This window comes from Azolla caroliniana, unplaced genomic scaffold (assembly GCF_043228905.1).
Source record: "Azolla caroliniana isolate FFs.n. ecotype wild unplaced genomic scaffold, voAzoCaro1.0.p SCAF_6, whole genome shotgun sequence".
NCBI lineage: Eukaryota > Viridiplantae > Streptophyta > Polypodiopsida > Salviniales > Salviniaceae > Azolla > Azolla caroliniana.
Genome location: NW_028230441.1, coordinates 15,775,836 through 15,799,017, shown reverse-complemented (window position 1 = coordinate 15,799,017; position 23,182 = coordinate 15,775,836). Strand labels below are relative to the sequence as shown.

General features: G+C 42.6%; 1 protein-coding gene across 1 annotated transcript; it reads left to right on the top strand.

Moving 5' to 3' along the window:
• Positions 1-915: 915 nt before the first annotated feature.
• Positions 916-13,008, top strand: LOC147863186 (signal peptide peptidase-like 5). The gene is made up of 14 exons (XM_087320695.1): positions 916-1,095; positions 2,325-2,483; positions 2,625-2,736; positions 7,444-7,569; positions 7,692-7,843; positions 10,708-10,890; positions 10,992-11,026; positions 11,113-11,269; positions 11,593-11,646; positions 11,740-11,832; positions 12,002-12,144; positions 12,233-12,303; positions 12,396-12,479; positions 12,587-13,008. Exons 1-14 carry the CDS (start codon positions 931-933, stop codon positions 12,682-12,684), a joined length of 1,632 nt encoding a protein of 543 aa, XP_087176821.1. The 5' UTR covers positions 916-930; the 3' UTR covers positions 12,685-13,008.
• The last annotated feature ends 10,174 nt before the right edge of the window (positions 13,009-23,182 follow it).

The following is a 23,182-nucleotide window of genomic DNA, read 5'->3' as shown; positions in this document are numbered from 1 at the left end:
GTGAGCACTTTTTGTACAAGCCTCTGACATAGTCTGACTCAAGTACTGACAAGTACTTGAATGCTTATAATTGAGCATCTGACACTGACTCCCAAAGATATTCCTATAACTATGAATAGGAATATCGGCCGTAACGGCCTACTGACTCCCTGATCCGGGTTTCGGCTTCTTCTGCCGGCCAACCCATGTTGAGCTTGTCTCTCAACGCGAAGGTTAATATCTTAATAAGGTAAGGTGATTCTATTTTGTTCTTCTTAATATATTAAAAGTTATTACTTCGGAAACGGTAGAGCCTCTAGCAAGCCGGTGGTGCAAGCGAATAAGGTGAATGGGACCCTACTTTTCTATCGGGAGTATTTCGTTTTATGAAGAAACCTCATAAAGCCCGTATAAGGTAAAGATGGATTGGTTGAGATGTCTTTTCTTTTTGTGTCATGGACGTTCATTACAAAAGAAAACACAACCATTAGGGGTGTAAGTAGCAAACTTTAGAACTTTAGGGATCTAAATACATATATGTACATACTACTACTATTACTAACTCAATTACACCCTAATTCAAATGACATTCCCAATGACATGTATGTTTGTATGTATGTATGCTCACAACTACATACTTTAGAACTTTAGAAATAGAAGAAAAAGACGAGAAGAAGAAGGGAAGGAAGAAGAAGGCGAGGAATGGGAATAAGGACCTCTCTCTGCGCGTGCGTACGTATGTAGTATCAGTATCAGTATGTATGTACATACATATATAATATATATATATATATGTACGTAATCAACTTCCGGAGGAGGAGGAGGAGGAGGAGGAGGAGGAGGCAAAAAAGTAAACGCATCACCATCGTCTTCTTCTTCTTCTTCTTCTTCTTCTTCTTCCTGCTCCTCCCTCCCTCCCTCCCTCCCTCCCTTTCCGTCGCTGCTTTCGCCATGATTTCTTCTTCTTCTTCTTCTTCTTCTTCTCCTCTTCTTCTCATTCCTGCTCTTCGTCTTCTTCTTCTTCTACTGCCTCTCCAGTCCGTTTTGGCAGGTGATATCGTTCATGATGATGATCAGGCTCCCAAACGCCCTGGTTGTACCAACAAATTCGTCCTGGTAAACTCTTCCCCTTTTGTCTTTACCCTCTTCCCTTCTCTCTTCTTGTATGTAACCAACCCCACTGAATCCATCCCATATATTGTGAATCTCCTAGAAACGTTCGTGCTTTCTCAAAACTCACCTTGCGTTACCTACTTTTACCTTCTCTTTCTCTCGTAACTAAAATGCTCCCGTTCTTGTATCTCTCTGTTCATCTCTGGAAGGACCTGTTTTTGCTGAATTTTCTGTGCATATCCATGTATAATCCTTCTCTTCTGCTCCTTCTTCAACTTATCTATTCATCTGTGGAAGGCTTGGTTTTCCTGAGGTCCCTTTACACATTCCAGGTTTTCTCTTCTCTATCTTCTTTTCCCGTCCAACTGAAACCATCATCTCGAATATGTTTTTTCATCCGTGGAAATGCTTGGGTTGCTCTAACACTTATGCACATTCATGGATTTCTTTGCACCGCCTCCTTTTTCTTCGCAAAGAATATTTCTTAAAGTCTTCTCAGCTGTGGATAGATCCGAGTTTGCTTCATTATTATGTGCCTAAAATTTATTCTCAAATCTGTTCGATCAAGCATTTCATTGCACTATCTTGTTTTTCATCCTCTTCTGCCGCCAAAAGATTGAATTTCTTGTACCTATACTTACACATTTAATCTGCACTGGTCTGTTCTTGTATCTATTCACAAGTAGAATGATGCATTTGCTGTATTTGTTGTACACACATCCATTGATCTCTTCATCCCCTTGCAATTTTAATTCATTTTTGAATCTGTCAATCTGTGGTTTGCTGATCTTTTCGAAGATTATCATGGATTTCCTGCATTACCTTCCGTCTCTTGTTGAAATTATTTTCTAGTTCCTCATGTCCTGGGTGTATAGCTATTCTCGAAGCTATCTGTTCACCTGTTAAAAGATCCTTAACTTCCTGTAGTATTTCTTTACACTAGTTTCCTTCCCGATGGTCAGTTTTGCTATGTTTTTGCCTAATATGCTTCAGAGCATGTTAACCTGCCTCAATTCCAAGACTCTAATAATTATAGAATCTTCGTGATGGTGAAGCCCTGCTGATAGTTTTTAGTGATAGGGAAAGCCTGTTTATTCAAAAATGATTGCTGAAGGGAGTTCTCTGTTATGTTGTGCCTTTGTGATGCTATAATGGCTTGGCACCAAACGAATTACTCATTCTCAGTGGCATTGAATTTATGGTTGAACTTATCAATTTTATTAAGGTTGCAGGTAAAAGTTCTAAGCTGGATAGATGGGAACAAAGAAAATGAAGTTGTGGGAATAAGTGCTCGTTTTGGTAAAACAATGGAATCTCATGCTCATGAGGCACAGATATACTCTCTCGCAGCTGCCAATCCTATCACCTCTTGCAATTTGAGCTCTCAAGAGGTGGCAAATTAATTTTAGTATGCTTGGAATGATATCTGTTTTACCAATCATACCTTCAATTTGAGCTTTGAAGAGGTGGCAAATTAATTTTAGTATGCTTGGAATGATATCTGTTTTACCAATCATTTTGATTATTCCTAGGTCAATGGGAGTGCAGTTTTAACATGGAGAGGAGAATGCACATTCACAGAGAAAGCAAGAGTTGCACAGGCAGCAGGAGCAGTTGCTTTAATTGTCGTGAATACAAAAGAAGGTATATTGCTGGCTATGTCTGAAGGTACTCAATTTCTAATATTATCCTTAAGGATGAGAAGTTAACACTCCCCTAGGTATCGTTCAGACTCCAGTGTTATTGCTGACTAAAATAATGCCTATATATTGCTAAGCTGGTCTGAGTGACCTATGTTCCATGAGTGTTTGTATTGCCAAATCCCATATTCATTTGTTGGATATGGTCTCAATGTGGGGTCTTTCATGATATATTGTGTACAAGGAGAAATAATTATTGAAACAATAGCCCTCCATAGATATATTTATGCTCTGGAAGGACTAACCAATATGTCCAAACACCCAGAAAACAGTGTTGTAGGAATTTGTGAAGGCTCCCAGAGCAATAATGTAGTTTGGTTCACATTATTTGATTTGATTAAAGAAGGATAAAATTTGATTTGTTATGTTTAAATAAAAAGTACTAACATAATTAAACTTTGGTTCACATTCAGCTATCTCAGTCATTTGCATGTTCAATCAATTAGAGAACTCATTCTTATCCCTTTGAATGTAAAAAGTTTTGAGAAAAGGTGGGTAAGATATGTGCAGATCTCCATAGGTATAATGATATCTAATTCCTGATATAGTTCAACAAAACTCTGGCCGACATAAAAAGATCTCTTTCCAGGTCTTCAAAAATCAAAGAAGATGGCTAATGGGAAAGCAATTGATGTAACTCTCATTACAAGTGAGCTCTTAAAATGGAGAATGCCAAGTACTTGTAATTGGATCATGACTATCATAGATCAAGCTAATAAACAAGGTTTGCCTAATGATTGACTCATGAATTGGATTGAGCCAAATTTTAAGGCAAGATCAAATATCAAATTATCGTACAATCATGGTAAACTCAACTATTGCTAAATTGTATAGCACTATCATGGAGCAAAATGTAACTATATGGGTAGAAAGTCAAAACAAACGAGCACTTGGGCATGTAGGTTTTATATCAAAGCATTCCATAGTAGATTGTTTGGTTACATTAAGAGTAATCATGGAAGAAAGTCGTCTACAAGGAAAGACACTCTATTGTTTATTTGTTGATTTTAAGAAATCATTTGATACAGTACCACGAAGTGAGCTTTGGAATAGTATGGTGGAAATTGGCATGCCATTAGAGTATCGAGTTGCTATTGTAAGATTATGAGCAAGTTAGATACAACTAAAAACTGAGAATAGTTTCTTAGAATACCTTTTAAGTAACATTGGAGTTGAGCAAGGATGTCCATTGTCACCTACACTCTTTGGGTTATGCATTGATAAATTGGAAGAAGTGGTGAATAGGGTTGCAAGAGAAGAAGGATTAGATGCCCCAAAATTTATGCAACAAGTTATCTTATTGCTTTTATATGTGGATGACGTGGTTAACTTTTCATATGATGTTGATGGTATGCAATGCTTACTTGGAACATTCAACACATTTTGCCAAAGTAGTGGGCTAACTAAAAATGTAGATAAAACAAAAATGATGGTAGTGCGAACCATTCAGCCTCATCAATACCTTATGCTTACATTTTAGGGAGAACATGCACAATTTGCACAAAAGTAAATAGAGGGTATGCCAAGTCTAGACGTCAAGTTGGTTGGAAAAGTTATTATATGTTAAAAAATAAATGCAACCAAAGTGATACTCATTGATGGGAAATGAAACTAGTGTTATTTAATGCCATGGTAACACAAGTTTTGCTTTATGCAGTATAAGTATGGGGAAGAACTTAATGCATGGAATGAGATCGAGAAGATTCAAAACATGTTTTTAAGGAGACAATTGGGAGTTAAATCCACCCTCCTATCAAGTTATGGTCTTGGAAAGAGATGTTTGACCTATAGAGATATTGGCACTACAGAGAGTATATAGATACATTACAAAAGTCAAGAATATGCAAAATCCTAGATTATCACATCTTGCTTGGAATGTTGAATATAAACCACATTAAAATCATAAGAGCAAAATTCTCTCATTTGGTTGGGTAGCTGACATCACAAAATGGTTCAAAAGATGGGATATAGAAGATCTCTTGGAGCTTTCAATTGATGTTATGAAATATGTAATTATTGAGAAAAGATTAATGGAACCACTAAGGAAGAAGTGGAAAGATGCTAAAATGACAAAATTAGAATATTACATTGCAAACATCATTCTTGAATGTTGGGTTCTATATAAGGCAAGAAGGCCTATTGATCATATTTAACCTTATCTCATTATTAACATGAGTATTAACTCATAGAGCCCTAACATTCCTTTGCACTTGATCACACAACCTAGGTAATAAAGTTGCATTATGGCATCAAAATCAGCCAAATTTAAAGGCATGTAAGGCACACAAGGAAGGGGTAGTAGAGATGAGTATCACTTTCTAGCTAGTAGAGGATGAATATCACTTGCTTTTTACATGCTCTGTGTATAGTGCTATTCGTGAAAGCTATAATGATATATTAAGAGAAGGTGACGACTTGAGTGTCATACTAAAGAGAACACCAAGAAGGTTGAGTTCATGTGTATGCCCTTATTCACACATCGAGACTTGGTGCTTGAATATCGCCTCTTAGGACGGAGACACACATCATGAAAACTTTTGAACTTGGTCCCATGAGTGAATATTGGCCTCTCTATGGATGCTAAAAATATCTATCTATCTATCTACCAGTTCTTTTGTGCATACATCCTGGTTAGTTTTTTCTTTATTCTATTCGTGCTACGAAGAAAGATCGAAAAAGGAGTCCATTACCTCCATTCTAGGATATGGGTTTGGATTTAAGGTTATACATGCTCTTTGCCCAGAAGCATAAAGGCATCTTCGACAAACAAAAGGAAGGGTGTCCATAGTGATTCCGTAGAGGGTCTTCTTCCCCATTTCTTGAACTAGACTGAGAATTGGCATATTAATAAAATACTATCTGGCTGTAATTTACAAGTCAGTTGAATGGGATTGTGATACTTGGCTGCTTCTTCACTTCACTCCTTGATTCCTTTATTCGTTCATTCCTTTCGCCCCTCTCTCCCCCAACGGTTTTTATAGGCTACTCATTTCTCTAAAAACGGTTTAGAGATGTTTCTGGGTTTTTCGAGAAGTTTCTCGAACCTTCTAAAAATGCCAATGTTCAAATTTAGGCCGATCATTCCCTCAAATTACACGTATGTCCTTAAATATATAGGACCTATATTAATTCATAATTATAACAATGGCCTTCCTTACATTTAGACCAATCCTTTCTTAAATTTACAAACATGGCCCAAATATTTGAGGCCACAATTCAGTCTTCACATGTTGTTTGCTCTAATGAGCCCCTTATTGCTAAGCCTAGCCACTGATGCCAAAATTCACCAATTTTACTGTGTAAAGTCTGACCTTCATGACAACATCTAATTGATTTTGGATTGATTTTGTAGACGTTGGGAATTAACTTCCTAAAACCTGTCCAGCTATGTTCATTGTTTTTCATTTCTAGATGTTGGAGAAGGCTTCTCATTCTTTCATGCTCATTAGTTCCATTGTTGTAGAGTTTGAGATTGGTGCGTCGAACCGCCGGAGTTATGTACGAGGAGAGCATGGACAAGAGATGGAGATAGTGTATGATTCAAGAGCAAAGAGTATATGATGAAAATAAGCTTTATTATATTGAGAATACAAGATTTTACCGGAATAACAATAGTTGATCATAAGGATGACATGTTATCTTTGCCAAACTCTAGCTCAAACCATCTACTTATATCTTGAGAGATGAGAGACTTTCCAAATGAGCTAGCTTAATGTCTTGAGTACTAATGAATGTATTTCGCTTCTTGGTTGATTGCTTGATTGATGGATGAATTGATGTCTACATGCTTTCCTTCCTTATCCATATATATGTGTTCAATGCATGTGATGTATGTGGGTGCATAGTAATACATGTGAGTTGTCATCGTCATTTGGCACACATCTGCTATGTGTGATGCATGACATCCATGTTGCTTATTTGAGTCAGCATGTATGGAATATACATAAAAAATAATTACAATGATAAGAATGTAAACTAATAGAAGAGCTTATCTTAATGGTTCATACTTGGTGCTTGATATACAAGGTTATAAGTTTGAGCCTCACAGACGTCACTTGATATGATATTTGAATTTGTTTTTATATCGTGAAGAAATTGCTTCATGACACTGTATATTCATATACATACAGCACCTTAACCGAAGTCAAGACTTGGTTTTTGGCACGGTGTCAGATTTCAAGCTCTAATGATGTGTGTAGTTTTGGTGTATTGTGAGCTTCCGTGAATTCACACAAGCTACAACTTTGTGTAGGACAGAAAATTCCAATAATCACTAGTTGATTTAAAGTTTTTTTGTTGTTATTCGGTGGATTAGGTTTGGTAGATTGCGCCATTACTTTTGAGTATACATATGCCTATGGTATGCCATAATATTTAAATTCAAATAATGAAAGAAATATTTATCCACTAGACAATCTTGGATTTCATATTTTTAGCTTTGCAAATGTCAGCTTATGATGCCTTCCAATGGCTTAACATGTCATTGGTCTGCTACATCTGCCTGTGGTATGCCCATCATGTGGCGTCACCTGTATTGTATTTAAGTTCAAACATTGAAAAAAAGATTTACAGTCCATATTTCTAGCATTTTTATATAAACTTATGATATCATCCAATGCCCTAACAAGATATTGGCCCACTTTCCTTTTAGAACTGTACAAGATGGTTTGTGATAGAAATGAGTCGGGCACTTTCTTGGACATACAAATCCCTGCTGTTTTATTACCTAAATCTGCTGGTGAAAATCTGGAGCTTGCTTTAAAGTCAAACCGGGAAGGTATGCACTATTGACGGAGGAATGCCGCATCAAATGATTTTGTTCTTCTCTACTGGAGTAGAAAAACTGTGTTCTCACCAAATTTATGTTCTATTTATAAATTTGTTCTTATTTGTGTGCAGTGAAAGTCCAACTCTATTCACCTGACAGGCCAGCTGTGGATGCAGCTGAGTTTGTGCTTTGGATAATGGCGTTGGGTACAATTACATGTGCGTCTATATGGTCAGCATGGGGCTACCATGATGGTGCAGTTGAACATTGCAAGCTAGAGAAGGTATGGCTATGTAGTTCATGATAAATACAACACGATCTGTATTCACATTTTTTTGTGAATTTAAATTGGTACAAGGAAGGATGGTCATATGGCTAACAATTCTCTCATAGAGTTATCCACTCTAATTACGTTCTTTTTATTTATCTCCAAAAGATGTATTCACAATATTGTCATTAAGTAATTTACTTTGATCATGTTGTTTTAATAAAATAATTAGTAAAGCTCAGTTTTCCTGAATTGTGCTAAATTCCTTTATGGAATCGCGATCGTTGGCTTGAATAAAATTGTAATATATAGCCTGACTGTCAATATATAGTATAAACGGAAAATGAAAACCAACAAAGGAAAAATAATTCACAGATGGGAAGTTGAAGTGCTTGTCATTTTTTCTCTAATTAGGTGAGGAAGATGCTTGAACTGAGTGCAAATAAATTGATCATTTTGGTTGATATTTGTTTGCTTGAAGCTCTCAAAAACACATGACTACTGTGACATTCAATCGCAAAAACCCATAGCTATTGTGAGTTTCCATAAAGAACTAAACTTTTGAGCAATACTTTTGAACCATGGACAAGCTTGTCCTCTTGCTCTTGCCATTCATCACACCACAAAATTGTATACAGAGCCCTTAACTATAGTGAATGCAAAGCCCTTGACTATAGTGAAAGTCAATCTATCTGTTAGATATAATCAATGATCAGCCTGAAGTTGTAAATCTATCCTCATATGTGCTCTTAGAGTGCACATTTTGTGATAGCGCCCCGAATGAGGAGTGGCTAGTGTGCAACTCGACCATATGGGTTGATAAGGTGTTAATCTAGGAAACCGTAGATGTGTAGGACACAATGTATTTAGGAAAGAGCGAAATAGGTAATAGGATTGGCTAATCAAGTCAACTAGAATATTTTGTGGGCAAGTTACGATGTACTTAGTCTTGAAGTATGTGCCATTGACTTCAAGATAAGTACTATCTAGCACTGGCCTATATCTAGGGAATTGGGTCATATTAAAGGACAAGTCAGTTGACAGAAAATGAATATCTCCACTACTATCAACTGACTTGCACATTTAATGTTATACTCAGACCAAACATAGAATATAATCCACTTTCTTACACAGTGGTTGGATTGATCATCAGTCCCCACTAATTTTGTAGTGAGCTGGTCCATATCCTATCTAAGCTCTAAGGTGTGAGCGCATGGGTAAACTACCAATGTGAGCTACTCTTATATGTAATAGAAGTTTTGTTTTCATATATCCATCTCTGTAATTGTAACTCTATATACCTATCTAATCGATTCTCAATATTTCTAACACTATCGTTAGCCAATTGCACTTGGCCTCTGATTATCTCAGAATTCTTTTTTGCATGTGGTTATGGTGGAATTGAGCATATAGCTCACAATTGTGTAGATAATCTATCCCATGTTGTTCAAAATATCTGAGTAATCAAGACGGTTTGTAAAAATCAACTTTGAGAACAGATGACACTCCCAACAAGCATATCCTGAAATGTGGGGGGCACTGTACCGGGATTCTTTAAAAATTCATCTAAAATGCTACCTTCGATTTCACTCATGGCAGAAGAACACTACTGGCAAAAATGGTTTTCAAGCTCTTAACATGTAAATAAACCTGTCATTCAACTTAGAAATAAGTCCTAATTCATCACTTTTAGGAAAGTAATAGTCACATTTTTGGGGAAGTAAAGTAACAGTATGGCATTCCAATCTGCCCTCCCATCCATAGGTATGGATCAATTTACTCAGTTGATGCGTGATCCATGAATAGGTCAATGAATCGTTGAATAGTGATGTGGATATAAATAGTTGTGCACATAGGTTGTCATGCACGGTTTTTGAAAGCCTGATCTTTAAATTAGAGCTAGATTTCCACTGCACATCACTCTTTGATGAAATGATAGAAACTCAGCTTGATAATTCATATATGTAGCAGGACTCAACACATATGCCACTTCACTGTTGATATATGTTGGCATGCATAGCAAATGCTCAAATCTGTAAGCCTAGATGCTAATCTACTCGAAATATCCATGCCAATAGACATACGAGTCTGTGTGAGAAGATGGAATCCTAAATTACAATAAAGTCTAGACCATACCTATCTAGATTCTATGAGCATATTCTTGATTAATCCAATAAAAGGCAAAGGATGTTCTGAATGCAGTTGTTCAAAGGAATATGTACTGTAGTATGCATGCCACATTGAGCTGTGATAATGTGAATAGGGATGTGGTAATATAATTTGTTTGCTCACCATTTTCTGTCTAGACATTATCTTATGGATGGGCATGCAGGGTGCAGTTTTTCTATTAAATTTGTTACTTTTAGCCTATTTTTTTCCCATAGACTTATTACTTGCTCAGAGCCTTACGTTGCTCACGACAAGGAGATTAGTTGAAGATTCCTATGACGGCTGAATCTCTGAGCATTTTGTCCTCAAAACCAGTACCAGTTTATTATTTTCTCTGATGCTAGAATGATCAGCTTAGCAGCCTTTGGCTGTTATGAAAATCAAATATAATCTAATGGATTGGCAAAAGAAATCAATTTGCAAGACCTTTTTATGTGCAGGCAGAAGTGGCAAGACAACCACATTAGAACTTGAATGCATATCATTGCATACATGATCCTCTTTGCTTAAGCAAGACAATGTTCAGGGGGTGAATTTCCCGACCATGTTCTAGCTCACCTGAACATACTTTTGCTATTGATACTGACCATGAACCCATATATTGATCTTTTATAATTTCTGCTTCATTAAAAAATGTATTTTGCTAATTGTAGTGCTTATGGACACTTATTTCAGTGATGATTAACGCTGGATGAACTAATGCTGTTCAGGATGGTATAGTTGATTATGCAGCTGAAGATGAGGAAGAAAAATCTGATGTGCTTAACATCACTGTGGCATCAGCACTTCTTTTTGTGCTATTTGCATCTGCCTTTTTGTTTTTCATTTACAAGTTCATGTCTGGATGGTTTATGCTGCTGCTGGTGGTCTTATTTTCTATTGGTGGTGTTGAGGTGTGCTAATTTTAATTTTACATGCATTATGAGAACTCTGCATGTTTCTTCCATATAAACTATCTAACTAGTAATGTGGACTTGTCTAATAATTTAAACAGGGGCTGCAAGCATGTTCTGTGGCAGTGCTTTCAAGGTTACTTATGATATTCTTCATTTCATGCTCCTATGATCAAGCAATAAGAACCAATGTGAATTAATGTAAACTTAACATTATTGCAGGTGGCTCACTTGTGTCAATGGTGTTCATTTAAACATACCCTTTTTTGGCACAGTCTCGCTGCTGACCCTCATTGTATCTCCGTTCTGTATAACCTTTACCACGGTTTGGGCTGTTTATCGTCATGCCTCGTTTGCATGGGTAGCCCAAGATATTCTGGTGAGTACCTTCATTTGTAATTGATGTCAATGAATTCATTCACGATAGAGAGTATGGCCTCTATATTGAATGCTTTGAGGAAATTAAATCTTCAGCGTGACATGAGGTTTTACTCATATAGCTGGTGCAAGAACTGGAAGTGAAGTGGTTGCCAAAGAATTTGGATTAAAGCTCTGTTTGGACTTTCCGTTGGAAAATGAATTTGAACTGACTCTCTGATAGTTGTGTTTATTCCCTAGAGTGGTGCCTGTTGCACGTGTTTTGAATAAATAATGACTCATATTTCACAACTGATCCCAAAACTCTTTGTTTGATCATCTCAGGGTATTGCTTTGGTTATTACTGTACTTCAGATTGTTCAATTACCAAACGTAAAGGCAAGATTTGTGACTGTTAGAATTCTCTCAGCTGTTTGTAATAGATGTGGAAAAAAGCAGATTGTTTAGGTTACTTGTTTTCTTACATTGCAGGTCTCTACAGTACTTCTTTCATGTGCATTTGTATACGATATCTTCTGGGTGTTTATGTCACCAACACTATTTAATGAAAGTGTGATGATTGTTGTAAGTACTTCTAACTCATTCATTGTATGTTTTGAAGTTATTTGATTTTGCTCGTTTGCTTTCTTCTTTTGGTTGGATATATATATATATACCAAATTTCTAATGCTCGTTTGGGTCATCTTTCTTCTTTTGGTTGGATATATATATATACCAAATTTCTAATGCACAGGTTGCTCGTGGTGATAGAAGTGGGGAGGATGGTATACCTATGCTTCTTAAGATACCACGTATCTTTGATCCATGGGGCGGATATAGCATCATTGGATTTGGGGACATACTTCTCCCAGGCTTATTAATTGCATTTGTAAAACGGTAAAGTTTCTGATGCAACTCTTTGGGAATTGTAAATCCTTCGGATGTATCTTACTGTACTTAGACATGTTTCCCTTGTATGCTATAGTTTTGATGTAGCATCAAAGAAAACTCTCTTGAATGGTTATTTTCTTTGGCTTTTGATCGGCTATGGTTTTGGTAAGTCCATTTATCTTGACATATGAATCAAATATTCATTGTTTGGAGGCATTTCTTTCCCTTGATGTTTCTTCTGGTGTTTAATTGCATAGGCCTTTTTGTAACATATGTTGCACTTAACCTTATGGATGGTCAAGGACAACCTGCATTGTTATACATCGTTCCCTTCACACTGGGTAAAGTTGGAATCTTACTATTTTGCAGTCATATTTCTTCTGCTAGTTATATTTTTAAATCAAGATTACGGTGAGAATGGTTGAAGTATAAAATGCATTTTGGTCAGGTTCACTTTATTTTCTTGGTTGGAGACGTGGAGAGTTACAGACACTTTGGAGAGATGGTGTTCCTCAACGGAAATGTTCACATGTCCAGCTAACATGACCTGATTATTGTATAGGTTTTTTACTTTTTACCACCCAGAGGATATATAATGCACACCATCTTGTATAATGGGCGTCGGATCGAATTTGATGGTGCTTATATGCAAATGACAATGTTGTAAAATATAGCTTAAAATGTCTTTTGCAATAGAAAAATCAAATCTAAATCCATCACAGTATATTTCCTACATCTGTGATCATTATGTGAAGGTCATTCACACATACCCAAAAGTGTCGTTGAAGGTGTAACTGGAACTTCCATCATTATAGCATTTAAAACTGTACATTGTTCTATTTCACTCGTAATGTGAAGGTTTTCCGCGCATACTCGAAAGTATCATTTTAGTTATCGGACTGGAACTTCTACCATCACAACACTAAACTGTATAACCGTGCATTATTCTATTTGAGTATTGCAGGAAGATGTGTTTCTGGGTAAATCCCATGTGTACATTTTCCACGCATACCTGAAAGAATCATTGACATTATTTGTAACTGGAAATTCCGTCACTGTAGCACTTAGAGCTTTGCATTATTCTATGAGTATTATATGAAAATTTGCTTCTTTGTGAATCTTGTGAGATATTCAATGAAAATACTCAGCTGGCCATGGACAGACTTATATATGTTACAGCAATGAAAACTTATCTTTTTGACTCAAAACTAACAATCGGCAACGGTTTGGTTCGGCTTGAGTGTCAAAACCGAATCGTTTAAAATTTTGAAACCAAATCGAACTGAACCATGAAACCACCGAGGTAGTTTGTGCTTTCCACCTCCACTACCCACACAAGCCTGCACTAAACAAGGGAGATAATGTCACGGTCATGTCAAGATTCGAACATATCCGGTCATGTGCATAATTGCTCCTTGTAGTTTTAAGCTCGCATCATGTGTATAATTGCTCTGTTGTATTATTTACACTTGGCACATGCATGTGAACTGATATGCTCTATTGTATCACGTGTGTGCAACAGGTATGCATGCCGGTTAGTATAAATAGTTGAGTTTACCTTGAATGAATTCAAGGTGAACAACACTAGTTAATGCTATTTTCTTTTTGTGCTTGTCAATCGTGTCCTTGTAGTTCCATTCTTCTTTTGTCCTTAACAGTTCAGCAATCACATTATGAAAAAGGGGAAGCTAGTGGGCTGACTAAACCTATTTGCTATATCTGTGGAAAAAATGGGCACTATGCAAATCAATGCTCGGCAAAGGAAAAAGAAACGGCTCCTGCGGTGAATATGGTAACTATTGAAGTACAACAAGTGACGACTCGGAGCAAAACTAAATAGTTCAAGTGGGAAATACAGGAAGTAGTGCAGAAGGCGGCTAAAGAATGGGTAGAGGAAGCAAATAATAAGAATGCCACTAGAATTGTTACGAGCATGACCATTTAATATCCCGTGGTGAGAATTTACCGTAGTATTCTATACACGTGGATAAGTGTGAGGGTTAAACGAGAGTGTAAAGAAGGGGAGGATTACTTTTAATCCTCGGGATTGAGACAACCCATTAGGTCAAGTGTGAACTTGCCTGGGGGCCTTGGATATTGCTATAAATAAGAGGCCTAACTACCCTCATTTGATCATCTTTTGACTACATCGAGACTCTGCTCTTGTGGTGGGTCAACTCTTGTAGCGAGCGCGCCAGCACCAGGTACGAGTCGACGCCACGACGGTGGTATGGGACACCGATCGAGGCTCGAGTCCGTCTCGATCCCTTCGCTCGGGGGTGGTCGGGTGGATCGGCACCCTTCTTTCTCTTTCTCCTTTCTATCTATCATTACTTTATCCTTATCTTAAGCTTACTTTAGTACCTAGATCTCTAATAAGAATGTTGCACGATAATACCAAACTAAACGACACACTAGTGAATTCGGAAATTTGGTCAAAGAAGGTATTATAACAATCATCATCAGAAGATGAAACATGGAGGGTCTTGGCGGATTGCCAAATCACATTGCCACTGACAGGATTACTAAAATTAGTATCTTGATTTAAAGAAAAGGTAGCACACATAATTACAAAGAACGGGTCGGACTAGGTGTCGGTTAATTTTACTAATCCGATTACGGGGCCGACAATCATGGATGAACACAATCCTTCAATAAAGGTCATCATCCAGGACCAAGAGATACCCCATAGTATCATTGATGGTGGGTCGGGAGTAAACGTCATAAATAAAATGACCACGAATTACAGAGTGGGTTCAAAGTCGGCCAAAACCGGTTGTAGACTTACGTATGAGAGGTGCAACATATTAAACCGACAGAAAAACATAGAAGACAAAAACAAACAAAACGTTACAGAGACACAAGATATTTTTAACGTTGAAACCCTAATAGCGAAAAACCACAGGACTCCCCAAACTCCAAACTGTATCACTATAAAAGAGGAAATACAAGGAGACTCATAGGCAGCAACCTCGAGCTCGTCTTCTTCGCCTGATGGCAGTTACAATAGAGATGCAACAACACACTCTCTCACACACAATTACATAGTAAAACTCGAATTGACTCTCACTTCAAATTTTGCCCTAGTTATCTTTATACTTATATAACTTAGGACTATTTACAAATTTGGCCTAAATAAGCGCGCAACACAAAACCTACCTCGGCAATCGGAAGCCTGATGTACGCGATGTTTTGTAGTAGGCCGGACATCGAATATGCTTTCGGAGTCGTCAACCGATATATGAGCATTGGGCCGCGGTCAAGTGGATACTTTGGTACCTTAGAGGCACCTCGAGCGTGTGTTTTAGATTCGGCTCGGGTAACCCCACATTGGAAGGTTATTGTCACGACATAATGACATCAAGTACATAGTTAATGAGGATTGAACTTGCAACCTCACATTTAGAAGACATCATGCTCAACCAATTTGACATGAGCATACATTTGTATATAATACAGGTTAGTATTCTATGGTCTAGTGTATAGTACATTTCAAAATTAGAATATTCTAGTCGTTAGTATATTCTAGAGATATTGTATGGTATATTCTAGAGATATGTCTTGAGTATATTCTAGAGATATTCAATCTCGGAACTTCTATAAATACTTGTAACCTCCTTGGTCCCTTTCAAGGGATTCAAATTGTCACGGACACACCAAGTGCTGAGTTCTCGGTGAGGGCCGCATGGTCGCTCACGCCCGTTCATGTTCAGTTCTCGGTGAGGCCCGCATAGTTGCTCACGCCCGTTCGTGTTTTCGATGAGGACCCCACATGGTCGCTCATGTTCCAATTCCCAATGAGGGCCACACATGGTCGCTCACGTCCGTTCGTGTTCCAATTCTTGGTGATGGTCGCATGGTCACTCATGCCCGTTCGTGTTCAGTTCTCTGTGAGGGCCGCATGGTCGCTCCCGCCCATTGGTGTTCGTGTTCCCACCCTTGGTGAGGACCGTCATGGTCTCTCATGCCCATTAGTGTTCGTGTTCCCTGTGAGGACTGCACATGGTCACTCATGCCCGTTGGTATTCGTGTTCTAGTCTCCGGTGAGGACCGCACATGGTCGTTCACTCTAGCTATTGTTCGTGTTCTAGATCCCGGCGAGGAACGACATGGTCGCTCATGCCAGGTGTTGTTCATATTCCAGTCCCCGGTGAGGACCGCACAAGGTTGCTCACGCTTGTTGATGGTCATGTTTCAACTCTCGGCAAGGACCAACATGGTCTCTCATGCTTGTTGGTGTTCGTGTTCCCCGTGAGGACCACATATGGTCACTCACGCCCGTTGGTATTTGTGTTCTAGTTCCCGACGAGGACTGCCACATGGTCGCTCACTCCCGTTCATGTTCGAGTTCCCGGTGAGGGCCGCATGGTCGCTCACGCCCGTTCGTGTTTGAGATCCCGGTGAGGGCGGCATGGTCGCTCAGCTGTTCGTGTTCGAGTTCCCGGTGAGGGCCGCATGGCCGCTCATGCCCATTCGTGTTCGAGTTCTTGGTGAGGACTGCATGGTCGCTCACTAGTTTGTGTTCGAGTTCCCGGTGAGGGCCGCATGGTCGCTCATGCCCATTCGTGTTCGAGTTCTTGGTGAGGGCCGCATGGTCGCTCACCTGTTCGTGTTCGAGTTCCTGGTGAGGGCCGCATGGTCGCTCACTCGTTCCTGTTCGAGTTCCCGGTGAGGGCTGTATGGCCGCTCATGTCCATTCGTGTTCGAGTTCCCAGTGAGGGCCGCATGGTCGCTCATCCATTTGTGTTCGAGTTCCCGGTGAGGGCCGCATGGCCGCTCGCGCTCGTTTGTGTTCAAGTTCCCGGTGAGGGCCGCATGGTCGCTCACTCGTTCATGTTCGAGTTCCCGGTGAGGGCCGCATGGCCGCTCATGCCCGTTCGTGTTCGAGTTCCCAGTGAGGGCCGCATGGTCGCTCACCCGTTCGTGTTCGAGTTCCCGGTGAGGGCCGCATGACCGCTCATGCCCGTTCGTGTTCGACTTCCCGGTGAGGACCGCATGGTCGCTCACCCGTTCGTGTTCAAGTTCTTGGTGAGGGCCGCATGGCCGCTCACGCCCGTTCGTGTTCGAGTTCCCGGTGAGGGCCGCATGGTTGCTCACTCATTCGTGTTCGAGTTCTCGGTGAGGGCCGCATGGCCACTCATGCCCGTTCGTGTTCGAGTTCCTGGTGAGGGTTGCATGGTCGCTCACTTGTTCGTGTTCGAGTTCCTGGTGAGGGCCGCATGGTTGCTCACCCGTTTGTGTTCGAGTTCCTGGTGAGGGCCGCATGGTCGCTCACCCATTGTCGTGTTGTTACGCGCGTGCGTGGAGAACGAGGTGGGACCACCGGGGTCTTGGACCGAGAAATAGCTGAGAAGGGGGAGAATGGAAAGGCGATGGACGCACTTGCACACGCGCAGACATGGGAGCACGCAGGAATCACAGTCCAACAACACAGCAAAATGAGACGACTAGAAACCTGAGTATATGAACACGTATGTATATATATATATATATATATATCAAGACGGTTACAACTAACAGGCCGGCAAGGCGAACACCGACGCCTGTTCACTCACACACAGAAGAGCGAGATGGAGACTCTGCCGGAAGCACACGGGCGTTCCACGGAGCAGAGTCAGCCTCCCGAAAACCTGCGCAAAATGGCTATGGAGAGTGGCAGAGGAGAAGGGCTTGGTCCCAGTCCGGCAGCACTTCGTCCTCTCTAACGCGCGATCCCTTTTTCTTTCCTCTCCCTCTCTTTTATAGCCCAAGGAGGGAGGCCGTTATCATCCGTTACATCACATTCGGACAGAGATACACCTCGACTCTCTCCCTATTGAATACGTGCTACCTAGGATTTCACCTCAGCCGACTTATACCTACCTACTTACCATACAACGAAAAGTGTGCTCGCGTGTAAGGGCCAGTTTACACATGCTAAACTCGGTTTCCGCCTAGGGACGGTTTTCTTCATGACATCCGCCCCCACCTAACCGCGCATCCACCGGTATGCGCCAAAATTGGGCTCTTGCTGGAGAAAACCAGTCCATGCTTTACTCCTCGTCTTCCGGATCATCATCCGCCTCGGACCGCCCATCGTCGCCGTCCATGCTTTCCAGATCCGGCTCGCACTCGTGTTGTTTCTTAAATGCTTTGACCCTCTTCCCCGCTACCGGTATTGCCATCCTCGTACCGTCGAGCTTTGCAAGATGGTAGGTCCCGTTGTCGTTGGTGCCTGTCACCATGTAAGGCCCAAACCACCTCCTTGCAAACTTTTGTGTTGCCCTGTGTTGGTTGTCGAGGCTGCTGTCATACACTAGGACCCAATCGCCTTCCTCGATTTTCTTCGGTCACAGTCGGTGAGTCCGGTCGAACCGCCCTTTGTTCTTTAACCTTGCCAACTGAAGCTTCTCCGCGGCTCGTTCCACGTCCTCCGGCCTTCGCTCGAGTTGTCGAATCCATGCCGCTAGCAGCTCCTCCCGGCTCATCTCATCTCTCCAATCCACCGTGGCCCATGAGGAGATGGTTTGCTCTGTTGGCATGATAGGCCTCTGTCCGTACATAAGCTTTGCCGGCATGAACCCGGTTACCGAACTATGCGTAATTCGGTTTGCCCATAGTGCGTAAGGAAGGAGCCGCGGCCAATTCTCGACCTGCCCTCCGCATGCACGCACCAACGCCTTTACGATCGGCCCATGCCCACGCTCTACCTTCCCGTTCGCCTTCGGATTGTACACTGTAGTGAGGGAGAGTTTGACCCCTAGCCGGTCGAACAACTCCTCAGCTTCCCACGCATCCAGCTCTCCCCAGTCCGCCACGATCCTCCCGACGCACCGTACTGACACACTACCTCTTCAATCAGGAACTGGCATACCACCGCGGTTGTCTTGTTCTATAGTGCACGACCTTCGACCTGGTTCGTTAAGTCTTCCCGCACAAGCACAAGGTATCGCATCTGTCCTACCCCCATCGGCATCGTCACCAAATCCACCATCCATTTGAAGTGGATGGTCGGAGAGTAGGTCGGGTGAAGCTCGTCCCGGTGTCAGACTATGGAGTGCATCTGGCAGCTTTCGCAAGTCGTCACGAACCGATGCACGTCCTGGTACAGTCCCGACCACCAATACTTCCCCTTTAGCTTCTCGAACGTGGCCCACGTCCCGCGGTGTCCGGCCCAGGGACTCTCGTGGTAGGCCTCCAGCAACTCCTCATGTTCCTCCTTCTTCGCCACCACTCGGAGCGGGATGTCGTCCCTCTTCTTCGGGTGCTTCCATATGTATCCGTCTCGAAGGAAGAATCGGTACGCTTTCTTCCGGATCCGGTTGGTCTCTTCCTTCGTCCACGCTGCGTTCGGTGTCATTGTTTTCAGGAGCCCGCCGATCTGAAGCCACTCCCCGTCATACTTGCTCTTGTCAAATTCGTTAAGCGCCGGAGTGCTCCCCTATCTGGTCGTTATGTACGCCGACTTCCTCGTCCTCCGAAACCATGCCGTCCTCGTTTTCGAACCTCGCCGTTGAGAGCATGTTGGCCATGGCATTGTCTTTTCCGGAAATGTGTCGTATCTCCGGATTTAGGGACTTGATGTACGCTATCCACCGGAGCATTGCCAGGTCTGGCATCGCGCATTCGGAAACCATGCCAAGAATCGGCAGGCAGTCCGTCTCGATTATTACCTCTGTCCCGATTAGGTAGTCTTTATCGGTCTTCACCGCCGAAACGATACCCCAGAGTTCGCATTTAACCTGGGAGTATCCTTGCTGTCGCTCACTGAGGACCTTCGCACCGAACCGGATGGGGAACCTCGTGCCAACGTCATCCTCTTGATTGATCATCCACCCGATCCCGGTCGGGCTTGTGTGCACCGTCACGTAGATGGGGATGCCCTTGCCATAAGCCGCTTTATGGAGAGCTGGTGCTACCGTAAGCGCCTCCTTTAGTCCCCGGACCGACTTCGTGTGCTCCGTCCTCCATTCGAACCTACGCCCTTTCTTCAATAGCCCGTAGAGCGGCTCCGCAACATGCGCGTAGTGCGGAATCCAGATGTGGTAGAATGCGCACGCCCCCAAGAATCTGCGGACTTCCGTAACCGACCCGCAGTCGTCCTTCATCGCGGAGATGGCTTCTACCTTTGCAGGAGACGGTTTCCTATCGTAAGGTCCGCACAGGTGTCTGACCACCAAGATCTTTGATTGCCCGAACGCCAATTTTTCTCCGGAGAAGGTGAGTCGTGCGCTCTCGAGCCTTTGCAGCACCCTCTCGCAGTCGTTGATGTGGTTCACGACGAACCTCCGACATCCGTCTGGCCTGACAGTCTCGTTCGCATCTTCCACCGGACAACCCTTTATTGGGATGTCGTCCAAGAATGGCATGGTGATGTCCGGGATGCAGTCCCTCAGCACTTTGTTCATTGCGTTCACCATATGCGCCACCGAGTTCATCCCGCCTTGTGGTAGGGTACACATTCGTACCAGGCCGAGAGGGGTTCACATCGTCGTGATATCCATGCTCTCCACGGCTAGCTGGAATTGGTCGTAGCCTGAGTATAAGTCACCGACCAAATAGATTGACCTCCCAGCGAAGGCCTCCGCGAACTCGTCTATGGTCAATCCGATTCCCGCGTTACAGATGGTCACCCTATTGACCGGTTGCAGGTCCTGAATGAAGTGCAGCGTGCTGTTCTTCTTTGGCACCGTAAACCAATGATTCGAATACGGGGCACTCGACGGTTCGAGGATGCCCATCTCCACCTTTTGCTTCAGAAGCTCCATCAACTTCGGGATGTGAGCTCTTGGCACCGGAATTGGTTTCAGATTCCACGGTACATGTGGTACCGTGAAGATCACCATTGGTTCAATGATCGTCGGGTCCATGCACCCGATCTCCTCCGGCGAGAACGCGAAGGCTTTCTCATGCCTTCCAAGCATTCTCCGAAACCTGTCCTCCTCCGCTGGTAGTAGAAAGCCACCCCCACCGACCTTGAGCTCCCGTAGCGTTATGTCGGTGAACCGGTGACCTATGCCAGCCGGATTCCGTAAGCTTGGGTCCGACGCGACCCCTTTTATCCGCTCCTCGCTGCCCTCCGGCAAGGGTGCCGCGACTGGCCTCACCTTCCGGTCCACAATCTTGTACTTTGTATCCATGCGGGCCGTCCGATCCGACCCGATCCCTTCCCCGAAGTCCGCGATGACTTCGTACATTCCCATCAAACCAACCGGCATAGTCCGGTCTTCTCTAAGGTCTTCACCGATCACCTTTCGCAACTCGCCCAAGGTGTCGTCTAAAGAGACCGCCTCCACGGCGCCGCTGATTTCTTCGTCGGGGGAGATGATTCCGCATCCCCTGAGTCGCTCCTCCGCTCGTTTCCTCTCTCGGCCGCCGACGTCGGCTATAGTACAACCTCCGTTTTCAGAGAACCAAAACTTCCTACCTACTGTACATGTGTGGGGTTCTTCCGGTACATCCGGACTACCGCGGCCCCACGCCTTGATAGCCCTCTCTAAAAATCCCCCCAGCTATCGCCGCCGAGGGTCTCGTGATTCCTCTCATGGTTCGAACGTACGGTCAGGAATTGGACGGAATGCCGTCCGTCTTGGCTCTTGACGCGCGCTGTCGTAGTGTATTCCACACACTACGTGAAAACCATAAAATAATATATCCGATTTTAGATACATATAAATAAATAAATAATATATCAAAACATTTATCACGTGCATAGGGCAAGATTCGAACCCTACACCTCCTCATAGATAAACCCCAACTTTACCATTGTAATAACTTATCTTTAGTGTTATACATATAGATTTAATACGTATAAGACCTTTATTTACAGATACCTTTATTAAAAGGTAAAAATCATGTATTCTTTAGGGTGTGAATATTTTATTTACACGTGACATTAAAAGTGACTCATGCACATCTAGCGTGCATGAGCCCTATACTTACGAAATGACAAAGCATCACATGCACATTTAGTGTGCATGGACACTTTTGGTGAAAAAGCATGAAGCCATGCTTCGCCTTTTCCATCTTTATATAAGGAGGAGAGAAATATGTATAAGGTTGTTGATTAATATACAAGGATTGATCAAGCTAATATATTCGTGGGATTCACAAATTTTTGCCATCTAAATTACTCTTATAATCTAAATATTGTTTTAAATACACTAAACTCGTGGGATTCACGAGATTGCTATCTTACTTCTCTTTCCACTATTCATAACTAGCCTTAAGTTGTATTCCTCTTCCTCCTAGTCAAAAACCTCGGCAGTTCCCACCCGACTCACGCAACGATACGGAGCCAAAAGGCACGACACAGTTGGTGAACCCGACGTGAAAACCGGGTGGCAAGGAGATGGAAAATCAACAGGAGGCTAGCAACATGATGATGATGTTCGAGCGCATGCTACAAGAACAATGCGCGATGTCGGAGATAGCGGCATCAGTGGAGCGGCTCGTGCAACGAAACGGGCAATTCAATGGGAAAGACGTGCCGCGGGATCTTCGGGACTACAAGGCGGAGATGCTACAGTGCGGAATATCGGAAGGACTGCAAGTGACGTCGTTCAACTGGGTGGCGACCGACGGGCTTCAAGCAAGCATCCATGGGCTACGACAACAAAATCCGACATGGGAGGCGTTTGAAGAAGAGCTAAAGAGGACGTTCGCCATCGAGGATTCCTCCAAGGCGACGCGAAGGGGATTCGAAGATTGGGTGGAGACGCCGGACAAGGGATTGAAGGTCGTTGATGTGTTTTCGGCATTCGAAAGCCGGTTCGGGAGGTTGTCCGCGAGAGATCAAGCTATCCTCATACCGGATAAGGTGATCATGTTCTTGCGAGCCGTGGACGTCCGGGACCGGAAAGATCTCAGAGTGCTCTTGGAGGACACGACCACGGAGAGTGGCCTCACCGAAACATGGGAAAGCGTGCGGGATATCGTCGCGCAATACACGAAGAGGGGGCAATGGCTTGCCAACGAGGAAAAGAGTGTTTCGGAACCGATTCCGAAACCGAGAACCGGATTGGAAGACCAACAACCGAGGGCTCGAGAGACTACAACCGAGAAG

What these genes read in the sequence shown, in the direction of transcription:
- LOC147863186 (XM_087320695.1), top strand. Translation starts at nt 931, where the DNA reads ATGATTTCTTCTTCTTCTTCTTCTTCTTCTTCTCCTCTTCTTCTCATT. An exon ending in TGTCGTGAATACAAAAGAAG is followed by an intron (nt 2,737 to 7,443) that starts GTATATTGCTGG and finishes CTTTCCTTTTAG; the next exon opens with AACTGTACAAGATGGTTTGT. An exon ending in CATCGTTCCCTTCACACTGG is followed by an intron (nt 12,480 to 12,586) that starts GTAAAGTTGGAA and finishes CATTTTGGTCAG; the next exon opens with GTTCACTTTATTTTCTTGGT.